The sequence below is a fragment of the Trachemys scripta genome, chromosome 2, assembly GCF_013100865.1.
Source record: "Trachemys scripta elegans isolate TJP31775 chromosome 2, CAS_Tse_1.0, whole genome shotgun sequence".
In the NCBI taxonomy this organism is placed as follows: Eukaryota; Metazoa; Chordata; order Testudines; family Emydidae; genus Trachemys; species Trachemys scripta.
The window spans coordinates 241,271,894-241,295,150 of NC_048299.1; the positions used below are offsets into that span (position 1 = coordinate 241,271,894).

General features: G+C 45.4%; 1 protein-coding gene across 1 annotated transcript; it reads right to left on the reverse strand.

Annotated features, from left to right (window-relative positions):
* Positions 1-20,371: 20,371 nt before the first annotated feature.
* On the reverse strand, positions 20,372-22,313 carry FRAT2 (FRAT regulator of WNT signaling pathway 2). Its single transcript, XM_034763302.1, has one exon. It carries the CDS (start codon positions 22,258-22,260, stop codon positions 21,721-21,723), a length of 540 nt encoding a protein of 179 aa, XP_034619193.1. The 5' UTR covers positions 22,261-22,313; the 3' UTR covers positions 20,372-21,720.
* Between the last annotated feature and the right edge of the window lie 944 nt (positions 22,314-23,257).

Consider the following 23,257-nt stretch of genomic DNA (forward strand, 5'->3'; position numbering starts at 1 on the left):
GATGTGCTGTTTACTGAACTAGTGAGGCAGTCAGGGTGTGTGATGTGACACTTCCTGAAATCACTCTGCCATCCCTCCTCAGGGCCATGTATATGGTCTTATGTATATATTTATATTGCTGGATTCCTTCTATTGTTTGAATATGCAGAGCAGCAATTTCCAGTCCATTCTGCAGTTGTAATTACCAAAAAAAAAAAAAAAAACCCCACACGCGCGCGCGCACACACAAAACTAAGCAAGAGTTAGGCTCACCTCCTCTCTGGTCAGATAGAATGCCCTAGTCCACGGCATACCACCTCCAGGGCTGACTCTAGGTTTTTTGCCGCCCCAAGCAAAAAAATCTTTAGCTGCCCCTCCACCCCAGCCCTGGGCTCTCTCCACCACCCGCACCCCCTGCCGCCCCAGCCCTGGGCTCCCCCCCAGCAGTGCTGACTCCGCCCGCTCCCCCCTCACCTCCAGCCGGTCCGGCACTGGCAGGGTCGGGGTAAGCAGCGGGGCTCCCGGGCCACGCCTCAGCAGGGTCTCTTCAGACAGGGCTCCCACCTCCAGGACCGGCCGGGACCCAGGAGGGCAGAGCCAGAGGACTGACCTGGCAGGGGGCTGAGGAGCCGGGGCAGGGTAGCCCCGGAGGGAGCGGAGCCCTGGAGAGTGGGACGCGGGCCCCGCACGGCAGCACCCCGCCCTCTATGGCCCCACTGCTGTTTCTGGCCGCCCTGCTGCAGTCCCTGGACAGCTCGGGCTGCTTCGCCCAGCCCCGGCTGCGGCGCTGGGGGCGGCTAACCTGCGGCACCTGCAGGCAGCTCCGTGTGCCCCATGGGGCGGCCCCCAGCCTGAGTGTCCCCCACTCGGAGCCTGCCCGGCCCAGCCACAAGGTGTGGGCACTGCTCCCCCGTGGCGCAAACCGCAGCGGCTCCAGGGCACCCCCCGTGCACGATGCGCTGCTGCTGCCAGGGCCGGCTCTAGGCTATTGCCAACGGAAGCAAAAAAAAAATGGCCCGAATGCCGCCCTTGAAAATGTGCCGCCCCAAGCATGTGCTTGGTTTGCTGGTGCCTAGAGCCGGCGCTGACCACCTCTCTCTGTCACTGTCAGCCACTGAGGCTATGTGTTCACTACCAAAAAAGAGAATAGCTAATGTGGGTTAGCTGCAAAAATCCTCTTGAGACAAGGCACAGGAGGCTTTTACCTCACTGTAATTAGGTGAGTTCAACACTCAACCACTCTCTCTCCACCCCACCTGGGGTTAACCTCACTTAGCTACAATGAGGTTAAAAACTACCTGTGCCTAGTCTCAAGGGGATTTGAGAGCAAGATCAAGAACTCATGTTAGTTATCTCACTTTGAAAATGCACTTTTTTTTTTTTTTTTTTTTTTTTTTTTTTTTGCAGGGAAGGCATAGCCTGAGTCCTCCAAAAGCATAGCTTTCCTAGTGAGTCCCAGAGATTGAGAGGGATGGTCCCTAAGATATAACTGAGGCCCAGGGTCAAAATGAACTGGCTCCCAGACATTTAGCCAGCTGATCCACTTTTGTGGGGGTGTCACCATGTGATCCAGGATCTAAACTTTCATTTAAAAAATATTTAGCCAAATCAGTTTAGACAGAACCTTCAAATATAAACAAACTGGGGTCCGCAGGCATGCTGGAAACAATAGTTCTGAGGTGGGAACTGGTCTGCTTCATCTCAGTGGGATGTAGACTATCAATATTATCAGAGAAACAAGGTAGGTGAGATAGTATCTTTTATTGGACGAACTTCTGTTGGTAAAAGAGACAAGCTGTGGAGCTTCCCAGTGCTCCTCTTCAGATCTGGGGAAGATAAGCAGAGTATCTAAGGCAGAGGTAGGCCCGCGGGACTGTCCTGCCCAGCTCCAGGCTGGCGGTGGAACTGCGCGCTCCTGCCGAGCAGAGCGGCAGTGTGTCTGGCTCCGGCTGGCGTGGAAGCCAGACGTGCTGCTCTGCATGCTCTGCTCAGCGTGGTAAGTGGGCTGGGGCCGGGGGGTTGTATAACGGGTGGGAGGCTCCGGGGGGCAGTCAGGGGACAGGGAGCAGGGGGCGGTTGAATGGGGCAGAGGTTTGGGGGGGGGGGTCAGGGGATGGGGAACAGGGGGGGGTGGGTAGGTGTGGGGTCCCAGGGGGGCTGTTAGGGGGGGGGAGTCCCAGGAGGGGGCAGTTAGGGGACAAGGATTTTTTTTTTTTTGTCAGCGCTTTCCCTATGGTGGGGGTAGTCGGGGGGCAGGAAGGGGAGGGGGTAGGAGGGGGGCCAGGTTGTTTGGGGAGGCACAGCCTTCCCTATCCGGCCCTCCATCCAGTTTTGCAACCCCAATGTGGCCGTCGGGCCAAAAAGTTTGTCCACCCTAAGGGCATGGCCACACTTGCAAATGTAGAGTGCTTTGAGTTAAACCAGCCTTCGTAGAGCACCATAGGGAAAGCGCTGCAGTCTGTCCACACTGACAGCTTCAAGCGCACTGGTGTGGCCACATTTGCAACACTTGCAGCGGCATTGGGAGCAGTGCATTATGGGCAGCTATCCCACAGAGCACATCTTCCCATTCTGGCGCTGTGGCTTGTGGGAAGGGGGTGGGAGGTGCAGGGCATTCTGGGTCCTGTCCCAACATCCCGTGATGCATCGGTTCACATCCCAGCAATCCCTGTGCTTCCGTCCACATTTGGCACCATCTTTCAATGTTTTTTGTACTGCGCGCTCTTGTCTTCCCTTTTGGTCTGCGGGAATGGACTCCGAACTGCTGAGGAATATGCTGATGAGTGTCACCTGCATGTCCCGCTTGGCAGTCGAGTTACTCCTTAAGATCCAAACTGACAGTGAGGACTCCGATGATTATATCGACTTGAGTAATGCATACGACACGAGATTGTTTGTGTCATTCACAGACATGCTCACCACCATGGAATGCTGCTTTTGGGCACTGAGTGGTGGGATCACATCAGCCTGCAAGTCTGGGATGACGAGAGTGGCTGCAGAACTTTCGGATGAAAAAGCCACTTTCATGGGACACTGTGAGGAGCTCGCCCCTATCCTGCAGCCCAAGGATACGAGATTGAGAGCTGCCCTGACAGTGGAGAAGTGGATGGCTATTGCAATCTGGAAGCTGGCAACTCCAGACAGCTACCGATTGGTCGCTAACCAGTTTGGAGTGGGAAAGTCGACGGTTGAAATTGTGTTGATACAAGTTTGCGGGGCCATTAATCGCATCCTGCTCAGAAGAACCATGACTCTGGGTAACATGCATGACATTGTGGCTGTCTTTGCACAAATGGGTTTCCTTAACTGCAGAGGGGTGATAGATAGGACGCATATTCCAATTCTGGCACCAGCCCACCTAGCCTCCAAGTATGTTAATCGGAAGGGGTATTTCTCTATGGTTCTCCAGGCGCTTGTGGATCACCGTGGGCATTTCATTGACATTAATGCAGGCTGGCCCAGAAAGGTGCATGCTGCATTCATCTTTCAGAACACTGGCCTGTTCAGGAAGCTGCAAGCCGGGACTTCTTTCCCAGACGAGAAGATCACAGTAGGAGAAGTCGAAATGCCCATTGTGATCCTTGGAGATCCCGTTTACAGTGGCGTAGCCAGGGTTGCAGCTGAGGAGGAGCGGTGGAGAAAAAAGGCGCTGGTCCTTCGGTGGCATTTCGGCGGCCCTGCGCATGCGCCGAAATGCCACCGAAAGATGGAGCGGCGCATGCGCAGGGCCACCCCACTTCCCATCCGGAGCGCTCTCCAGGGCACTGAGACCCCTGGCCACGCTCTCAGGGCCTGAGTCCTGGCCGGAGTGCCAGGAGCCAGCCCGCAGCCCCGTTCCGCCAGCCGCCCGGAGCGCTGGGAGGTGGGAGCCAGCAGGCCAGCCCGCAGCCCCGTTCCGCCGGCCGCCCAGAGCGGCGGGAGCCAGCCCGCGGCCCTGTTCCACCGGAGCGGCGGGAGCCAGCCCGTGGCCCTGTTCTGCCGGCCGCCCGGAGCGCCAGGAGCCAGCCCGCGGCACCGTTCCACAGGCGCCACTTTTGGGGAATGTGGTCAGGGGAAGCGACTGCTTCATCAAGCCACGCCTGGCTGAGCAAACAGGAAGGGGATTTTCAAAATTCCCAGAGAATTTAAGGGCGGGTCTGATGGTTGGTCACCCGAGGGCAGGGCAGTAGAGTTCAAAATGATGACCAGAGTGGCTAGAACAGGCATTGTGGGACACTTCTGGAGGCTGATCAGAATGCATTAACAGACCAGGGCATCCACACTGGTGCTGCGGTGCTCCAGCGGGGGCACATCAAACATTATTCCACTCGCTGAGGTGGAGTACCGGGAGTACTCTACAACATGCCTTGCCAGTGTGGATGCGTTGTGAGTTAGAGCACATGAGGCTGCTTTAATGCGCTCTAATTCTCAAGTGTAGCCATGCTCTAAGCTAAATACAAGTTGGGACAGATTGGTAAGTATAAGGGGTTCACACATGCTGGAGGAGACCACTTAAAATGAAGTGGGCAATTAAGGGTTAGCAGACAGCAGGGTGTGTTACAAATTGTTGTCATGAGTCACAAAACCAATGTCTCTGCTAAGTCCGTTGTTTTTAGTGTCTAGCAGAGTTATGACTTTAAGTTCCCAGGCTCATCTTTTGAAGGTGTTGTACAGGTTTCTTTGAAGATGAGGACTGAGAGGTCAGATATGGAGTGATCGCTTTGTGAAAAGGAAGGAGTGAAGCTTGCTGGCTAACCAAAGATGGAAAAGGGCATTTCTAACTACTGTTTCCACCTGACTGTCCAGAAGCAATGAGATACCTGAAGACTGTGCACAATCTGACCACTTCAATCAGCTCTCTGAAATGCTTCCTATTTTCCACCATCATCACATCTGACTTACCTGTGCTGAGCTTTAGTCTGCTGCTCTTCATCCAAGTGCTCCTGTGTGTCTCTCCAGGACAGCTAGGCAATGAGACTATCTAGGTTTCATGAGATGAAGAATTAGAGCTGAGTGTCATGATGCTTTCCTGGCACTGAGTCCATAACTCCTCAGTGTTCCCCAGAGAGGTCCAATCTAAACATTGAATAAGAGGGTCTGTAGAACTGAGCCCTACAGGACTCCCTAAATGAGAGCTTTAGGTGACTCTCTTTAAAGACAATGAGATCGTATTCTTGTATTCAGGGCCGGCTCCAGGCACCAGCTTACCAAGCAGGTGCTTGGGGCAGCCACTTCGGAGAGGGGCGGCACATCCAGCTGTTCGGCGGCAATTTGGCGGACGGTCCCTCACTCCTGCTTGGAGCGAAGGACCTCCCGCCAAACTGCCGCCGCAGATCGCGATCGTGGCTTTTTTTGTTTGTTTGTTTGGCTGCTTGGGACGGCCCTGCTTGTATTTGATGGTCTGTGTGGCTGATTATTTTATATGGGTTGCCGATGCATCAGATGACCTGCTATATTGGTGTCCAATCCATCTCCCATTACAAGCAATACAACCCTTTCAATTGGCTTTAATGGAAGATATAACAGAATTAAATGCCCAGTCTGTATATTGTATTAAAGACCCTAGTGCTCTAAGTCAGGCACTTAGAGATACAAGTATTTAAAACATAAAAATTCTATTTCTCTCCTGAGCGTTATCAGATGTGGCAGTAACAAACTCTGCTGTGCTGAGCTGATACAGGAGGGGGAGCAGAAAGTGAAGAGAAGCAAGGGGGCCAATTGTTTGACTTTTTCTTATATAAATTAAGGGGCAGATAGTCACCTCTATAGAATTTTTTCTGCCTAGAAAGCAGGAAGCTTTTGAGTTGAAACAGATTTCCCTCTGCATTGCTCTGTGAGTATGGTGGAGTTTATACTCCCTCCCTCTCTCCTACCTCTGCAGAAGCAGCAGGGAGGAGTCCAGGTGCTTGAATGAGCAGGTGCTTCAAGGTCCCAACAGGTCACAGGAGAGCAAGGGAGTACTGGACACAAGTCCAGTTTAGAGCTAACCCAGACTCAGATAAATTTCATATAAAAGTTATTATGCAGGCAGGGCCTAAAAGAGACTTAGAACTATGCTGTAAAACAGAACTGTAGAGTAGTTAGCTAGGTAGGGCATAGCACAATGCGCAGAAAGAAATAGCCAGCCACACCAATCAGGAAACCTATCATAGAACCCTGATAGCATCATCTGTGTTTAAGGATCATGTATGGTTTAGCTATCGTGGATCTGATTCTAGTGTGGACAGATCCTAAGGTCTCATATGCACTGAGCAAATTTTGAGGGACTGTTACAACACAGTAGTCTCCCACTGTGATTAAAACATGGTTTAGTCCTGCAGCCGAGACTGAATCAAACTGACTTAACCCGATTTCCAAACTCTGGGACAGCCTTTATCTTTACAAGTCTGTAGCACAGTTTGACCCATCAGTACAATACAAGATTGAATCATGTTTTAAACATGTTTGGGAGGTGGGGAGGAAGAGAAACTACCATGCTCTGACCTAGTACCCTAGCACAGTATTTGTTACAGTGCAGACTACAAGGAGGCAGGTAATCAGTTCCAAGGCCAATGTTGTTTGATTAATATTAATGATGTGGAAAAGGGAGTACAGCAAAATGGTAAAGTGTCCTTAAAAAATGCTCAGAAGTTGAAAATTGCCAGCACTGTTATGCTTTTGTAGCTCAAATAATAAATGATTCAACAACTGTACTGTTACCATGGGTACGGTTTCTCATTGAGCCTAAAATTGCCACACTGCTGACAAGGACCTATTTTTAGTATCAGCAGATGTGTATCTTTAAAAACAATGAAGGAAACCTACTACTCGTGTGGTGTCTGTCTATATGTGTGTGAGAGAGAGAGTGTTTGTTTTCTGGTGTTAATAAGAAAGGCAAAGAAAATTAAATGTGTTTGATCTCCCAGATAGATGATGCAGTAAAAGGGAATAGTGTGAACAACTTAAATTACCATTAACATCTGGTAAATAAACCACAAAAAGTGGTAAGATTGCCAGTATACAACTACCCATGCAAAAACTCAGATCATCCGTGTCAATTAATTTGCTACAGTAATAGATGCATCCTATTTTCCATATACATTAGTATCTACTGGTGCATTATCACAGACTTACTACACCAAAAAACGTAGGCTCAAACCTGATACCCAAGCCTTTGACATAAATACTGATCACTACAGTACAAACCCTCTTCTTCACAATGTTCTGCATTTATTTCATGCAAGAGGGAGGTGCAAGGCTAATATCTGAGAGAGTACACAGATTAGGGAAGGTGTTAATAAATTCTGATAAATAAGTTTCAGGGGAGTAGATTTTACCAGTAAATGTCATTGATTTCGTCAGACGCTCACAGACCAATTAAACGATTTTCCCATCGATCATCAAAATTTAGAGAGAGGGAAAGTAAGAAAATTGCTGCTTCAGATCTACAGTTTAATTTAAGAATATTTACTTTGTATATTTTGACACGTGGTGTTGACAGTTTGTGTTAACAGTTATAAAGCTTTAACTGTTGGAATCTCAACATCTACTGTCATTAAATAATTACTGTCTGATCCACCCATAATTTCCCACAACTGTAATAATTTAAATCAGAGAAAATGCTGAAAATAAACATTATCTGTTAAAATTAAAAAAATATAAAATTTCAGAGTCTGCCAAGCATACCGATAAATAAGATAATGTTACCTTGTAACAATGCCAAAGACACACAGAGCGCAATCCTTGCTATCTACATACCAATTTACCACATACTTTCTTAGGCACTGCAGTGGCATCAATATGAATTGTACTATAAAGTCCAGGGCAATTGATACTATTGTAAAGGCACTTGTGCTCAAAGGCTCTGATCCTGCTTCCATTTAAGTTAATCGGATTTTTGCCACTGACTTCAATGGGAGCATGCTTAAGGCCTAAGCCTTTTAGGGCCTGATTATTAGAGCGAGGCCAGAGGAGTTTGCCTACAGGGACACTTAAAGAACTGACACGAAAGGTATTTTGCCCAAATATGTGGCCAGACAAGTACTGCTTTAGTCATGAGTGCATCCAAAATCTCCACTCTGGAAGTGCCTATGTGGTAAATACACATGCAAAAGTGAGTGTGCTAATGGGCCTCTACTTTTCAGCAATACAGGTTATACAACACTACACTAATGTAACTTACTCCATCTAGAGTAGAGGGGCATCATCACAGACAGTTCAGTGCGCAATCTGCAGTTGTGGTCAAAAAAGCAAACAAGTTGTTAGGTTGCATGAGGAATGGGATGGAGAATATTTTAATGCCTATATATAAAACAATGGTGTGGCCTCATTTAGAATAGTGTGTGTAGTACTGGTAATCCTATCTCAAAAAAGGATAATACAGAATTAGAGAGTGTTCAAAGTAGTGCAATGAGCATGATAAAGGGTCTGGAAAAACTTGTATGCAGAGAAAATGAAAAGTTTGGAATTGTTTATTTTAGATAGAAAGAAGATGAAAAAGAGGGGACATGATAAAAGTATATAAAATAATGAATGGTCTAGAGACGATAAATTGGGAAAGAACAGTTACTTACTTTACAGTAACTGTGAAGTACTTCAAGGTGTGTTGTCCATATATATATATATATATATATGTGCCACTCTTAGTGTGCATATACTGCATGAGCTCAAGATTGGAATTGGCCAGCAGTGTCGACTGGGGTTGTGTCTGTGCCTTGAGTGCCATGTGTCCTCACTTGGGGTAACAAGGGGTGGAGTGGAGCCAACTTATTCTGAGTTGCTTTGCCAATACAGAATCCAGGTGTCATAACCTGCCCTTTTACTGGGCACACACCTTGTTCAACACTGGTGTCTCTGCATTGCTAGTAACCTGAAATACTGAAGGTGTTCCTTGGAGTCTACTTACAGACAGATTGTAACAACTCTGCCAAAAGAGGCAACCAACCTAGATAATGTTTTGTAAATGTGTGGACTGATCCCAAAGTAGCTGCTCTACAAATTTCTGCAATGGGAACACTTCTGAAAGAAGTTGCACAAGCTGCCTGAGTTTGAATGGAATGAGCCCCGACTTGACCTAGATGATCTAAAGTAGCTAACTGAGAACATAGCTAAATGCAATCTCACTTAGCTAGCCTTTGAGATTAAATGGTCTGGGTTTTCATTCTTTTTGCATAGGCAACAAACAATGTAGGAGAGACCCTGAGTGACTTTGTTCTAGCTAGGTAAAATGAGAGGATCCTATGTACATCTAAAGAAAGCAGTTTCACCTCCCATTGATTGGAAGGGAGTTTAAGAAAGAACATTGTTAGATGGATCATCTGATTTAGGTGGATGTCTGACACCAGTTCAGGAATAAATTCTGGATGGGTCGGGAGTGGGGTGTATGTGCTAAAGGAACCTAATGTTTGTGATAAAGAGTGTATGGCGGACCTACAATGAGTGCTTGCAGTTTCCCAATCCTACGGGCTGAAGTAACCATGACTAAGCACGCGGTCTTCATGGACAGATCTAGGAAAAACTTCCTAACTGTAAGAACAGTAGGACAATGGAACAGGCTGCCTAGGGAGGTCGTGGAAGCTCCTTCACTGGAGGTTTTCCAAAGAAGGATGGATAGCCATCTGTCTTGGATGGTTTAGATACAACAAATCCTGCATCTTGGCAGGGGATTAGACATGATAACCCTTGCCATCCCTTCTAACTTTATGGTTCTATGTAAGGTACAGTCTGCAATCATAGAGTCTGCCCTTGTGTACAACACAGGCCGTAAGACTTCCCTGAATTAATTCCTGTTTGAATTACAACATATCTCTTAGAAAAACATCCAATCTTGATTTTAAAAGTGCCAGGGATGGAGAATCTGCTACAATCCTTGATCATATGCTCCATTGATTAATTACTCTCACTTTTAAAAATGTGCACCTATTTCTGATATCAGGGACTCAAAAGGAGGATCCATCAACCCAGGTAAAACCACACTGAGATTCCAGGAGAGAAGGGGTTTCCACAATGATGGGAATAAATACACTAGGCCTTTAATGAATCTAGCCACTATAGGATATGAAAACACTGTGATCCTCCACTAAAGTTGATGCACTGATATAGCCACCAAGTACACCCTTATTGAACTGATAATGTTCTGATCCTTTTAATAACACTAAGTAGTCAACAATATTTGGAATGTCCAATTCTGTTGAAGAAATATTGTGTTGGTGTGCCCAAACAGAGAACCTTTTCACATCGCTGCTTAAGTGATCCTTGTAGAGCCTTTCCTCTGTATATGAGAATGTTTTGGACATCCTTAGAACAAGTTATCTCAATGGAAGTCAGCCAGACAACATCTGGGCTGTGAGATGCAAAGCAGCTGCATTCTGATGTCAGATGGTTCCATTGCCCAAAAAGACTATGTCTGGACACATTGATAATGTTATTGAAGATTGAATTGAGAGTCTCATGAGGTGTAGATACCAGAATTGTCTGAACCAAGCTGGTGCTATCAGGATCATTATTGCAGACTCTTGTTTGAGGTATTTTTTTTTAATACTCTCAGTAGAAAAGGTGTTACCAATTTGTTACAAAGGTTTGAATTGATTTAGTAATTAAAGAAACCTCAGGATAACTAAGCTTGATTGGGTTTATTAAGAATTATTTAGACAGTATATAACAGAAAGAGACCATAATTACCACAATTTGTAAGAACCCATTCCTGTAGACTAGTCAGTTAACATGCACGATATGTCTGGTCCTGGTTTTGAGGTTAGCTTACAGCTTGGTACAATTATAGCAGAGCTGCCTACAAGTTTATTTATATATATATGTGTGTGTGTATATATACACAGACATTTTATTTTTACCCATACATTTCCAGGATATTAACATCTGTTTTTTATCTGCTAGACTAAGTGTTTGTACTTGTACTCACTAAAAATATTTATTCTTAAACTGATCATTTCCAGCAGGCTAGCATCTTCTCTTCTTAGTGTGACTCCCAAAGCATCATGGGGAAGTCTGGCTCATAGACATGCTACATGCCTTATAAAAGTCTGCTTCATAGGTCAACAGGGTATCATACATCAGACCTGGGGTCCAAGGAGTGAGGAGTGCATTTAGAGGTCCTGGACTCAGGCCTCCCCTGGAGCAAAAGATGGGAAATTTGTTTATTTCTGTAGCAAACAATTCCATATGAAAATGGCCCCACCTCTGAAAAACTCTGAGTGATAGTGTCCTTTATAGTCCACTCCTGGTCATCTGAAAATTCCCTGCTCAAGTGATCTGCTAGAGTGCTATGTAGTCCAAGTAAGTGCACATCTGTCAGGACAATGTGGTAATGGTTAGTCCAGTTGCACAGTCAGGCTGCTTCTTGACATAGATGGGATGATCATGCTCCTCCTTGTCTCTTCATATAGAACAACACAATGGTGCTATCTATCACCACCGGTGCTATCCTGGATTGAACCAAAGGTAGAAATGCTAAACAAGTGAAACAAATTGCCCTAAGATATTTATGTGAAGACAAATCTCCTCTTGAGACCACAGGCCGATATTGGTCTAGATGTGCTCTCCCGCCAAGATTGGAGGAATCTGTCACTGTTGTCCTTGAGAGAAGCAGAAGAGAAAATGGAAATGGTTGCATGCTTGATTGGGGCCTTTCTACCAATCTAGTGACTTCAGGACACCTGGAGGAATATGGACTGGCATATCTATGTGATGCCTGCTGGGATGGTGTATTGACTTCAGCCAACCTTGCATACAATGGGTGTGAAGTCTGGCAGTTTGAATTACAAATGTGCCTGAGGCCATGTGACCTAGCAACCTTACTGTTGCCTGAGGTTTTATCATACCTGCCATGGTTTTGAATCTGGCCTGGGGTAGTAGATATGATCTTGCTATTGTGTACTTTATTTTCTGAGAAGGCACAAAGGATGGCTTCTCCACACTGATCTTAAGATTTAGAGTGGCAAAAAGTTGTAGGATGTGTTGAACATTGTCTCATACTTGTTGAGGTGAACTGCCTCCCATAAGCCTGTTGTTGAACTAGAGGTAAACTTGTATTCGTTGCATCCTTAAATATGCTTAACTATAGTTCTATTACCACAAGGCATTTCATGAAAACCCTTGAAGCAGTTAATAACCTGAATGGCAGGACTCTGCATTTGAAATGAAATGTTCCTACTAGAAACCTTAGGTATTCCTTGTGGCTTGGGTGATTGGAAATATGCATCCTGGAGGTCAAGAGCTGCAAACTAATCCCGAGGATGTAGGGACAGGATAATTGAGGTAAGGGTCATCACTTTGAACTCTATCCAGCCAATAAGGGCGTTGAGTTCCCTCAAATCCAAAATAGGGCTCCATTCTCCTTTTTTCTTGGGAATTACAATGTAAAGGGAATAAAAACCTTTCCCCTGTATTGAAGAGGCACTTCTCCTATTGCAGGGAACAAGTTCAAATCTTCTGGATATGTTTTCAAGCAGCTCTCAACTAAACTGTGAAACCAGCTGTTGAGGGTGACCATATTTCCCAAAGTGAAAATGAGACACCACGCAGGGCTGGCCCGAGCTCCTTCCCCCAGCTGTTCGCCTGAGACCCAGCTCCTCCCCCTGCAGGGCTGGCCCCAGCTGCTTGCTCTCCCCCTCTCCACCGCTCAAAGCTGCTGCTGGTTGCTTGAACCCTGCCTGCCCCCCGCGTGCTGGAACTCTTCCTCCCCCAAGCCTGCTGGAGCCCTGTTTCTCCCCCTGCATGGGGCTGGCATCTCCGCTCCCCCCACCCCCTGCGCGCATTCCTTGGCACGGCACCCCACTTTTTTGACAATTGTTGGTATTTGTCCCATTTGCTCTTGTCAACTGATCAAGTTGGCAAGAGCAAACAGCAAGCCCATTTTTGCCAAAAAAGTTGGGATGGCCAGGACAGGGCTTAAAAAAGGGACTGTCCCAGCCAAAACGGGACATATGGTCACCCTAAGCTGTCTGGATGTAGGTATTGATCTTGCTGTCGCAGAGAAAGGGGAAAGTCTTCTGTGGTATGGTTCTGAGGTATGGACGATAGAAAAAGGCAGACAGAGACTGCATTGGATAGAGTTGTTTATTCACCACCTTGGGAATCAATTTTGGAGGGGGCCCTAGTGTAACCTTATTTTTGTGGAAAGCAGTGTATGGAGGGTCACCCAGAGTGAAATGTTTCTATGGACAAACACTTGAAAAACTTCTCTTCTTCTTGACTCAATGCAAGAACAAGGAGACATTCAATTAAATTAAAAGGTGGGAAATTCAAACTGATAAGAGGAAATATCTTTTTCAGACAATGCATAATTAGATTGTCACTACCATAGGAAGCTGTTGAGGCCAAGAACTTACCAGGTTTCAAAAAGGCACTGAATAATTATATGGAGATTAAAAATATCCAGTTATTGTAATTAATGATTAATTTTTTGGAATAGATATTAAACCTCATGCTTCAAGGTTAAGCCCAATTTCTAGCTGTTAGTCTGTTCCCCACATAAAAGTGACCTCTATCTAACATCTTCCTTCTGTGGGGCTCTTAAAGGTTCCTCTGAAGCTTCTAGTACTGGCCACTACTCTAGATGGGCCTTGGTTCTGATCCAGAATGGCAATAACTGTGTTTCTGAAGTTTTAATTAAATGGAGTTGTCTTCTCAGAAAGAGTCACCTTTAGTGTTGATTCATTAATCTTCCCAGCTTAGTTATACAAGTGCAACAGAATTGGAGCACACTACTTATAAAGTTGAAATAGTCCCCTAAAATAATTTCAATTTTATTAATGAGTTTTAACATCCAGGTTAAGCCTCCAAAATTAAAACTTCCCATAACAAAAATACACTGTTTTATCCAGGAAATGCCAGTATTCTAGCTGGTTGTACATACTATATGTAGGACTGCAAACCAGTTTGTAATATAACCTCACCACAGACACATTTTCCTGTGTCCCACATTTTCAAACCATGCATCCTCTGGGCTGAAACTTTCTATGCTTTGTCTCATGTAAATGGTGAACTTTTCTGTGTGGAAAATCTATAAAAAATCTCTGCAGCCATTTTTATGAAAGTGGTGGTGTGTGTGTGTGTGGGGGGGGTTGGATTACCTTTCCCTTTGAAGAAAACTAATTGCAACCACAGATTTTTAAGAAACAATTCGAGAGTAAATAAGAGTTAAGATTTTAATTAATAGATATAAAGCCAGAAGGGACCATTATAATGGCCTAGATTGAGCTCCCATAACAGGGCATAGAACTTCACCCAGTAATTCTTGGCATAGATATAGTCCTTATTGAAGATGACGGTCTTTGCTTTGTTTAGGGGGAAAATAAAATTAAAATGTTATAAGTGGCTGAAATCTCATTTCCTAGCACACTGAGTGCATTTGCTAAACTTTTCAAAGAGCCAAATAAAGCCTCATTCTTTGTAACATCACTGCCAGGAGCTGGCCTTGGGACAATATGCCCTGCATGCAAAAGTGCTGTTGCATTGAGAAAGCAAAATCTTTAAACCAAGTAACCTGCCTTCATGAACACTAAGATTAAAACATGTTATAGTTGCTCCATAATTTTTGCTGCATAACAAAATATTTTGCATAGCTGTGAAATCTTTCATCCAAATAATTCAAAACACCTCACAAATATTCATCACAAGACTCTTGAAAGTATTATCATCTTCCCCATTTTAGACACAGGTAAAGGAGACACGAAAACAGAACTGAAAAGCCCTCTCTCCATCTGATGCTGTTAGCACTGAGACACATTCCACCCTAGACAGAACAATTGCTATGTAAAACAAGCCTTCCTTGTCTCAGGCCGTGGCCTTATCAGAAAAGATATGGGAATTGTCTGGGAACCCTCCACATCTGAAAATAAGGAGGGAGCTGCATTGTGGAAAGGAGTGTGAATTCAGGACAAGACTAGTGAGAGAAGCTGCCATAAGTAGCAGAGGGGAAGCTGTTAGGAAGGAAAGACTGTAACAGAGGTGAACAGACAGCCGATTTAGTATATTTTCTTGTATCTGCGTACCAAGGATTTTAGAAAAAATATCAGAGTAGAAGGGGATAATCATGCACACCCAAGCTATCTTAGATGTTTTTAAATGCCTGTCACTAATAATACTTCGCTATAACAGTATAGGGATTAAACACCTTTTTTATTTATTTTACCCTTTTTGGAGAAAATAGCTGTACTATTTGTGTATGTATACATGCACACACCTTCCTCTGCAGTCATTTGGCTGACAATATGGGGAAAAAACTGTATTATAAAGGTAAAAAGGCATGAGAATGTGAATTTAAGAAGGTCAAAGTTTGGGTTATTTGCTTTAATTTAAAATCTTTGCTTTTATAGATTTAATATTTTAAATTAGAACAATCACATTGATACAGGTAGAACAAGCATCTGCCTATAGCAGTAAAATGCTTAGAGCAGCAAAATATTTAGTATCAAGCCAACCAGAATCCAGTTCCTGTAATTAAAACATGTTTCTGCTGCTCTCTCTTCTCTGAGTGCTCCCTCACAACATAACACAGAATGTGCAATGAAAGGCTCCTTTTCTTTTTAATTTATTACTGCTGCTAAGAATAATCACACTGAGCCGTGAAACAGCAGCCTTGCTGGATTGTTAAATCAATCAAAGGCCACCCGCTAACTGGCAACTGATGGAACAAGCCTCAGAACACTGGGGGTGGGGCGAATAAAGTTTCTTTGAAGGCACTAAAGGTGAACCTTCAAGATTGTTTCTACAGTAAAACCTCTATCTGAGGTTGGAATTGAACATATTTCTAATCTTTATATAGCTCAGGAGCAGCACCCTTGCTTTAGCAACTTTTAGAGTACGTCTTCACTACCCGCCATATCGGCGGGTAGCAATCAATTTATCCGGGATCGATGTATTGCGTCTCGTTAAGACGCGATATATCGATCCCCGAACTCGCTCACCGTCGACTCCGGAACTCTACCAGAGCGAGCGGCGGTAGCACAGTCGATGGGGGAGCCGCAGCCGTCAATCCCGCGCCATATGGACCCCAGGTAATTCGAGCGTAGCTGAAGTTGCGTATCTTGGATTGATTCCCCCCCCCCCCCCCCAGTGTAGACCAGCCCTTTGTTAAAGATTTGTCAGTTTTAGTGACTACTCTGGGGGGGGGGGGGAGGAGGTTGTTTGTTTTTTTCCACAATTGCTTTTGATCATTATACTCCTTGTGCAATCATATTTGCCTTGCATTTTAAAGAATTTAATAGTACCCTTTGCTAAATATATCAGACCACCAGAATACCCCAGCAGAGCAGCCATGTACATAAGTAATGCAATTTACATACAGATTATTTCATACAAAGAGATGTTTCAGTTTCTTGTAATTGCAAATATATTTATTACTAACATTTAAATATCACAAAACTTTTCATGGTGCTTTACAGGGACTTTAATACATGGAGTGAAATCCCCACAGAGATCAATGGGAGTCTTGCTTTAGACTTCAGTGGGACCCAGATTTCACCTCTGGTTCTTGAGGCTCAATTTAAAGTTACTTTCATTTTTGCTGAATTTAGAGAGGACAGAAGAATTAAAAATAATACAATGTGAGTCACATAGCAAGCAAATGAGATTTCTGATACCAAGCAGAGATGGCATAAGGTGAGTAAGAAAACATCTTCTATTGGTGGAAGAGACAGAGAACAGCTTTTGTCAAGAAGTTGGTCCAATAAAAGATATTCTCTCACTCACCTTGTCTCTGTCAAGCAACGATTGAGCCAGAGCAAAACTGGAAGTCAACAAGGAAAAGCAAGGTAAAAAAATGAGGAGTCCTTGTGGCACCTTAGAGCCTAACACATTTATTTGGGTTTTAGCCCAGGAAATCTTATGTCCAAATAAATGTGTTAGTCTCTAAGGTGCCACAAGGACTCCTCGTTGTTTTTGCTGATACAGACTAACATGGCTACCCCTCCGAAACAAGGTAAAATAAGTGCACTCAAAGAGGGATTGGGGAGAACAAAGATGCTTAGAACTGAGGATAAGAGATGTCATTCATGTTGTTGGGACCAGCATGACAACAGGCACACAAGTGAGAGTTGGAGATGATAACAAAGGGAGCCACAAAATGATGTGTAGAGCAGAGAGCAATGGGGAGGATGTGATATAGATGGGGTAGAGGAAGGAATGAGGAATATGAAAGCCAGTGATGGTGTTTTGAATAGGATTTAAATTGTGCATTAACCAGCCCATGTTCTTCCTCTCCCTTCTACTGTTTGTCAGACACACTTAAGTCTTGTCATAACATGAGACTGTAAGCACTCAGGATGGTGACCATACCTTTCTGTATACATCTACTATGCTTAGCACAATAGAGACCCACTCCTGATTGAAAGCTCTAGGCACTACTGCAGACTAATCTGAAGGAACGAGAAATGTGGCCAGAGTGGCAGGCAGGGAAGATTATTCTAGCTGCTGAATGTTACTGTCACCTTCTGTCAATCAAGGAGAAAGGTACAATAGAATAAGCAAGATAAAACAATGGTGTGAATGAAGCAGGGTTTTGTCCAAAGAGTCATGAAAACATTTATCTGCTCCTACAGAGAATTCAGGGGGTAAAAAAACATTGTTTATATTATTAATGTGCAACTATGTGCCATACTAATCCAACAACATTTAAGTGCACAATAAGATGCAATAACTCCTTTTCATATTTTTACAAAAATTAAGATCAATATTCACCAGAAATACAGAACCCCAGAAGTGCATAAAAGACTGAACAGCTCCAAAAACTATTACTATAACACTTGTTAATTACAAATATGTAGATCTTTAATTTGGGCCCTGGAGATCATAACTCATTTGCTGAAAGAACCTGCTTTTCTACCCAGTTTTCCTGCTGATCTGACCAGGAAAAGGAGATGAACCCATTAAAAAACATCAAAACACAGCAACTGGGAAAATTGTAGATACACTAATAAGACTTTTTGGGTACAGTAACAATTCAAAAACATCTAAAGTTGTTGAGACAACTGATTTTATCTTTCAAAATTGAACAAGCCAAGTGTGCTGTGAAGGGCAAAGGCAGTATGGAGTAAATCAAGTTAATTTTTTTTAAAGTGTACCTTAGTTGAGCAAAGCATATTTAAAGAAATGTAGGAAACAGTTTATTTCACTGTTTCTACTTTTATGTTTGCACTACTTAGCAAACAATGAAATCGTTCTCGAATAAGTATCACTTTCAGGTTGTTATGCATAGGATAGTACAGCAATGTTTACACTGCAAGGTAATGTTTTGTGGGGTTTATTAAAATAAACTAGAAAGAGTATAAAATGTGTCAATTGGTCTTACACTACTTAAGTCTTGTTTTCCAGAACCAAAATGATAGACCAAATTTGATGTTTATTTGTGAAAATCATGACGCAAGCTCTATTTTGAATAAGAATTTTCTTAAGACATGTATGGAGGGGAGTGTTAAAAGTTTATTGGCATGTGTTTATTAGGTTCATGTTACAAGTGGTAGAAGCATTGGAGAGAGTTTTGAAAATCATCCAAAATGAATGCCAAAATCCCTTTACACAACACCATCACACACAGTGTACACAATGCTTAACTCAATGGAGCCCTTTCTTATTCACAGATCTCCCAGTCCTGCACAAGGAAAGAGTAAAGGTTATTTTAAAAGCAATTTAGAAAGTTAAAAACCAACTAGTCAATGAAATTAACTAGTGTCTTCTCTACATCTCATTTCAATTGCAAGTTTATTAAAACGTATTATTCTAGTAAAACCCTTAGAATGAATGTCTTATTTCTTTCACTGACTAAAGAACACTTGTAAAGTTAACTGTTCTCATTAATATACACAGATCTGTGTTTGGGTTTTGGAGGGGAAATGTAGAATCTCTGTGCATAAACTGAAGTAATGGAAAATCAGAGGTAAAATCAGTATGGGAATATTTTAGTTGGCCTTTATTTTGTACATTCACATATTTAACCAAAGTTACATAAATACTGACACGACATCAGCCAAGTTAGGTAATGTAACAGAGTTACTAAATAGGCCCAGGTAATTAAACTGTTCATTCCAGGATCTAAGTTAACCATTGGCACAGTGGGTGCAACTCTGGTCCTGGAACTATTGGACAAAAATATGAAAATGAATAGATGTAAAGGCACAATGGCAGGTAGTTACATTTGAAAGTCAGATTGTTTTACATCTTAGACTTTTGGGAGTTAAAGAATGAAATAGAAACTTAATTTTAAAATAATTCTTCTGCAGTATTTGTAACCTAAATATTGCAACATTCTGATAAAGCACAAGAACAAAGGTAATAGCAAGTCTGTTTATTCCTAGCTGTTTAAAATGCAAAAGAGTAAACCACAAATTATGAAACTTAAGTTTTAAAATTGTTTCAGATATTAGGAATTAGATATTACAATGTTTTTGAAGTCTGCTCTTACCATGTTCCTTTAAGTTATGTGCTTTGTTATGAAAGATCACATTACATGTCCACAAAGTCTGCTTACAAATTAGAAAAAAGAAGAAAAAGCTGGTAAAAAGCACAGTACATACTGCTTATTTACTACCACCTTAGGACAAAAAACCAAAACCTGAAATTAATACTTCAACTGAACGTTAAACACAATTAGGTACTAAAGATTACGTATATCACTCAATGCTAGCACAAGAAAAATATGTCCTGACGTAAGCAGTTTATGGATCAAATCTGACCTTCAAAAAGAATGAACGGTGCAAGTAACTAACTGCTCAGAGGTAAACATCTTCCATTTTCTTTCAAATGGGATTATACCTTCAAAGGAGCTGCTTTTATCCCAATGTATGTAGGGGAGGGGGAAAAGGGAAAAGGGGAAATTGTTTTCTAGTTTGTGTACAAACCTAATTTTAAAACTCATTTGTTGACTATTTTAAAATGGAATGAGATTACCTACTAACCTAAAACATTCAGAATGGTGTTTTAAAAACTTAATTGGCACAATTGTTTTTGAATTAATCTCCTTAAGTCTGTTCCTACTGAGATGTAGGAGCCTACTACACCTTTTCCCTCTCCATATCTCAGGTTAGTTGTATGCTCTTCTTCCCCAGGAAATAAAGAACATGAATAAATAACCAACTTCATCATCTTTCCTCCCTCTAATGTGATATACTAGATTGTTAATTTTGTTGTCAAGTGTGATTTGACTTATGAATTCCTGTGGCAAGGTTGAGTCTGCAGGAAAGGATGTCCCTTGGCGTAAGAAAGAATGCTGCTTGCGAACAAAGGGGCTCAATTGCATCTCAATGCATTAATAACTGGTGTCCCGCTGCATCAGACTATGCGGATTGTTGTTTTGTCTGCAAAATGAAGATCTCTTAACTGAAAGGGAAATATGATGTGTTATGTATGTTTGTAAGACTGTCCCCACTGCTTAGTTCATATAAAGAGATTTACTTTCCTCGATGTCAATAAGACACAGATCCAAGCTAAAAACAAGACCACATTTATTCAATACAGACATGTTAATTAAGACAAGTCCTGTAAACCAGGAACACAATTCAAACACTCCGTTACGAAGTGTATATATTTTGACAACAGCCGGCATCTTTTCAATCCAGCCATTGAGGTTTTGTTTTGTTTTTTGGAAAAAATAAAAAGTTATTTAGCTACCATAAGTGAACAATGTATCTCGGTCTTCATTCACTCGCACTTCACAATGATCAGTTCAGCGGCTTTCCAATTCTGAGATTCACATTTAAAACCGCTCTGTAGTCACAATGGGAGAAGTGTAAAAAAGAAACCCAGGAGGGGAAAGGAAACACGCACCTCCCAATAAGATATTTTAAACTTATTGCAAATGGCTCCTGTGAGACCACCAGAGACGGACAAATCTACTCCCGTGTAGCGAGAAAGACTCCCAGCCTGGAGCGCCCTGGCAGTGGGAATAGCAGGGCAGGGGTGTGAAGATACAGCCTTCTCTCTTGTCCATCCTCCTAGAAAGAGCCCCCGAGTGCCGGAGCAGTGGCAGTGGTATTAGCAAGAAGGACGGGGACTGGTGGGGTTCTTAGAGAGCTTGCTGTAATATGACCCTGTTTCTGAGAATCCCACTGGTAGGAGGAGCTCTTGGAAAGTAGGGGGGGGGGGGGGAGCACAACAACTCGGATCGGGCAACGTGCACGTCCTCAGGAGACTCCCAGCGGTTACAAAACACAGGGCTCGCCCACAGTACAGTCAAAACAAGCTAAGCTAGGGTTACTATCTCCAACCGGCTGGGGAAAACACCACCGTGCGTGCGCTGGGTGGATGCGCCTTTCGGGGACTGCAAGCGGTGACCTTGGGGCAGAGGAATAGGACCCACGAAATTTTAAACCCGCTCCACCCCAACCTACCTCCCCGCCGCCCCACACGCGTACCCCTCCCCCTGCCGGGTGCCGCATCTCCCGCTCCCCTCCATGACCCCTTCCTCCAAAACAACGGCAGGTCGGGATTGGCCCAGCGTGGTGGTCCCTTCCCCCGCACCGACCCACAGCAGCGAGTGGAGGGGGTCTGCATCTCCGCGGAGCGGGTCACGCTCGATGAAGGTGCGGGGCTCCCTCCTTCCTCCACCCCCATTAGCGACCACTACAGAGACTTACAGCGCCTCGGGGCTAGCACCACGTTTTATACAGAATAGCCTGACCCCGGCCACGGGATCTCACTGTCAATAAAGAGTCTGTTTCAAGTACAGGGGTCGCCCCCTAGATAGATCCGCCGATAGCCGGCCCCTCCCACATGCGATGTCCTGATCCCGGCGCGGAGCTCGGTGCCACGGGATCTCCGCAACCCGCGGGGCTATTGCAGAGGCTGCAGGGTTGCTGCTTCCCCCTCCCCGCTGCCGCCGGTGGTTGCTGTGGCCACGGCCGCCGCCGCCAGCTGCAGGCGCCTGACTGCCTCCTTGATGAGGTTCCCGGAGAGGATGAGCTGCTGCAGGAGCCGGTGCGGATCCTCCTCTTCGCCGGGCGCTTCCCCAGGGCCCGGCCGCTTCCTCCTGTGGGCGGCGCTCCGCAGCCAGCCCCGGCCGCACAGCTGCTTGGCCACTCGCTGGCTATTCTTGCCCGGCCGCTGGGGCTCCGCGGGCTGGTGCGGCTGCAAGGGGGGCGGGCCCCGCGGGACCAGGAGGCCGCTGCCGCGGGGGGAGTAGGGCGCGGCGCGGCCCCGGGCGGTGGTGGGCGGCGGGTGCTTGGGGCCGCGGGGGGCCGGTGCCCGCTGGGCGCTTAGCTGCAGCACCTCGCCCAGCTTGGCCACCAGCGCGTCCACGTCCTTGGAGCCCGCCTGCCCCACGGCGACCGAGCGCTCCAGCAGCAGAAAGCGCTCCCCGGGCAGGCAGGGCATCTCGGCCGGCTCCGCGCGCCGCGCCGGTACAAACCCGACTCGCAGCAGCCCGCTGCTGGGCTTGGTTTGTAAACAATGGGTGACGCGAAATCCCGGGCACGTCCCATTGCGCTGAGCGGGGGGAGCGGGCGAGACCACATCGGGGCACGGGGGCCAGCGCGCGCACAGAGACGCCGCGGACGAGCCCTCGCGCCCTCTTTGGGGCCCCCCAGCAGTCGCCTGTCCAGAGGGTGGCGAGAGGGGATGGGCGAGGGTGAGCCCGCCCTCCCCCCCCGATCCGCCTCCCCCCGCTTCGCCGTACATGGGCTCGTCCGCTTTCAAACCCCGCACCCAAAGGGATGGGGACGAGCCTCTCTGACCGGTAGGAGGAGCGTGATTGGGGGGCCCCAAAGAGGGCGCGGGGGCTGGTGGGGGGCGAGTCGGTGCGCGGGGGGGGGGGCGGGGGGCGGGGGGGGGGGGGGGGGGTGGGGCGGGGGGGGGACGACCCTGGCTTCGGCGGGGGGGAGCAGAGCTGGCGCGGGGTGCCCCTGACTGTATTGGGGGGATGCAGGGGTGCTGCGTGCCGCGGGAGGGGGCGCAGCGGGGACGGGGACGGGAACTGTTTCTTTAGGTATGTTTGCGTGGTGCCTGCTGGCACAAGGTTTCAGTGGGGGTCTGTAGGCATGTCGGTAATACAGCCTGTGTGCGCGGAATGTAATTCTGGCCCCTGCTTTCATTGTAGCTGCTGGAGCGTTTAGCAGTCATGGGGAGTGGTAGAAGAACAGGGTGCATGAAGGCATCTAGAAATTAAGATTATTTTTTAATCGCCAGTCTCATTGAAACATTGACTGGATTAAAAATAGTTATGCCCTGGAAATGTTAAACTCTATTACTTATGGTACTGGGAGTGTTTTTAAACCCAATCACCTTGTACATTATTGTTGCCTTCCTTTCCTTTATCCAGTCTACACCAGGTAGAACTACATTAACCATGCTCATCTGACAGTTACAGCTAACA

What these genes read in the sequence shown, in the direction of transcription:
- FRAT2 (XM_034763302.1), bottom strand. Translation starts at nt 22,260, where the DNA reads ATGCCCTGCCTGCCCGGGGAGCGCTTTCTGCTGCTGGAGCGCTCGGTC.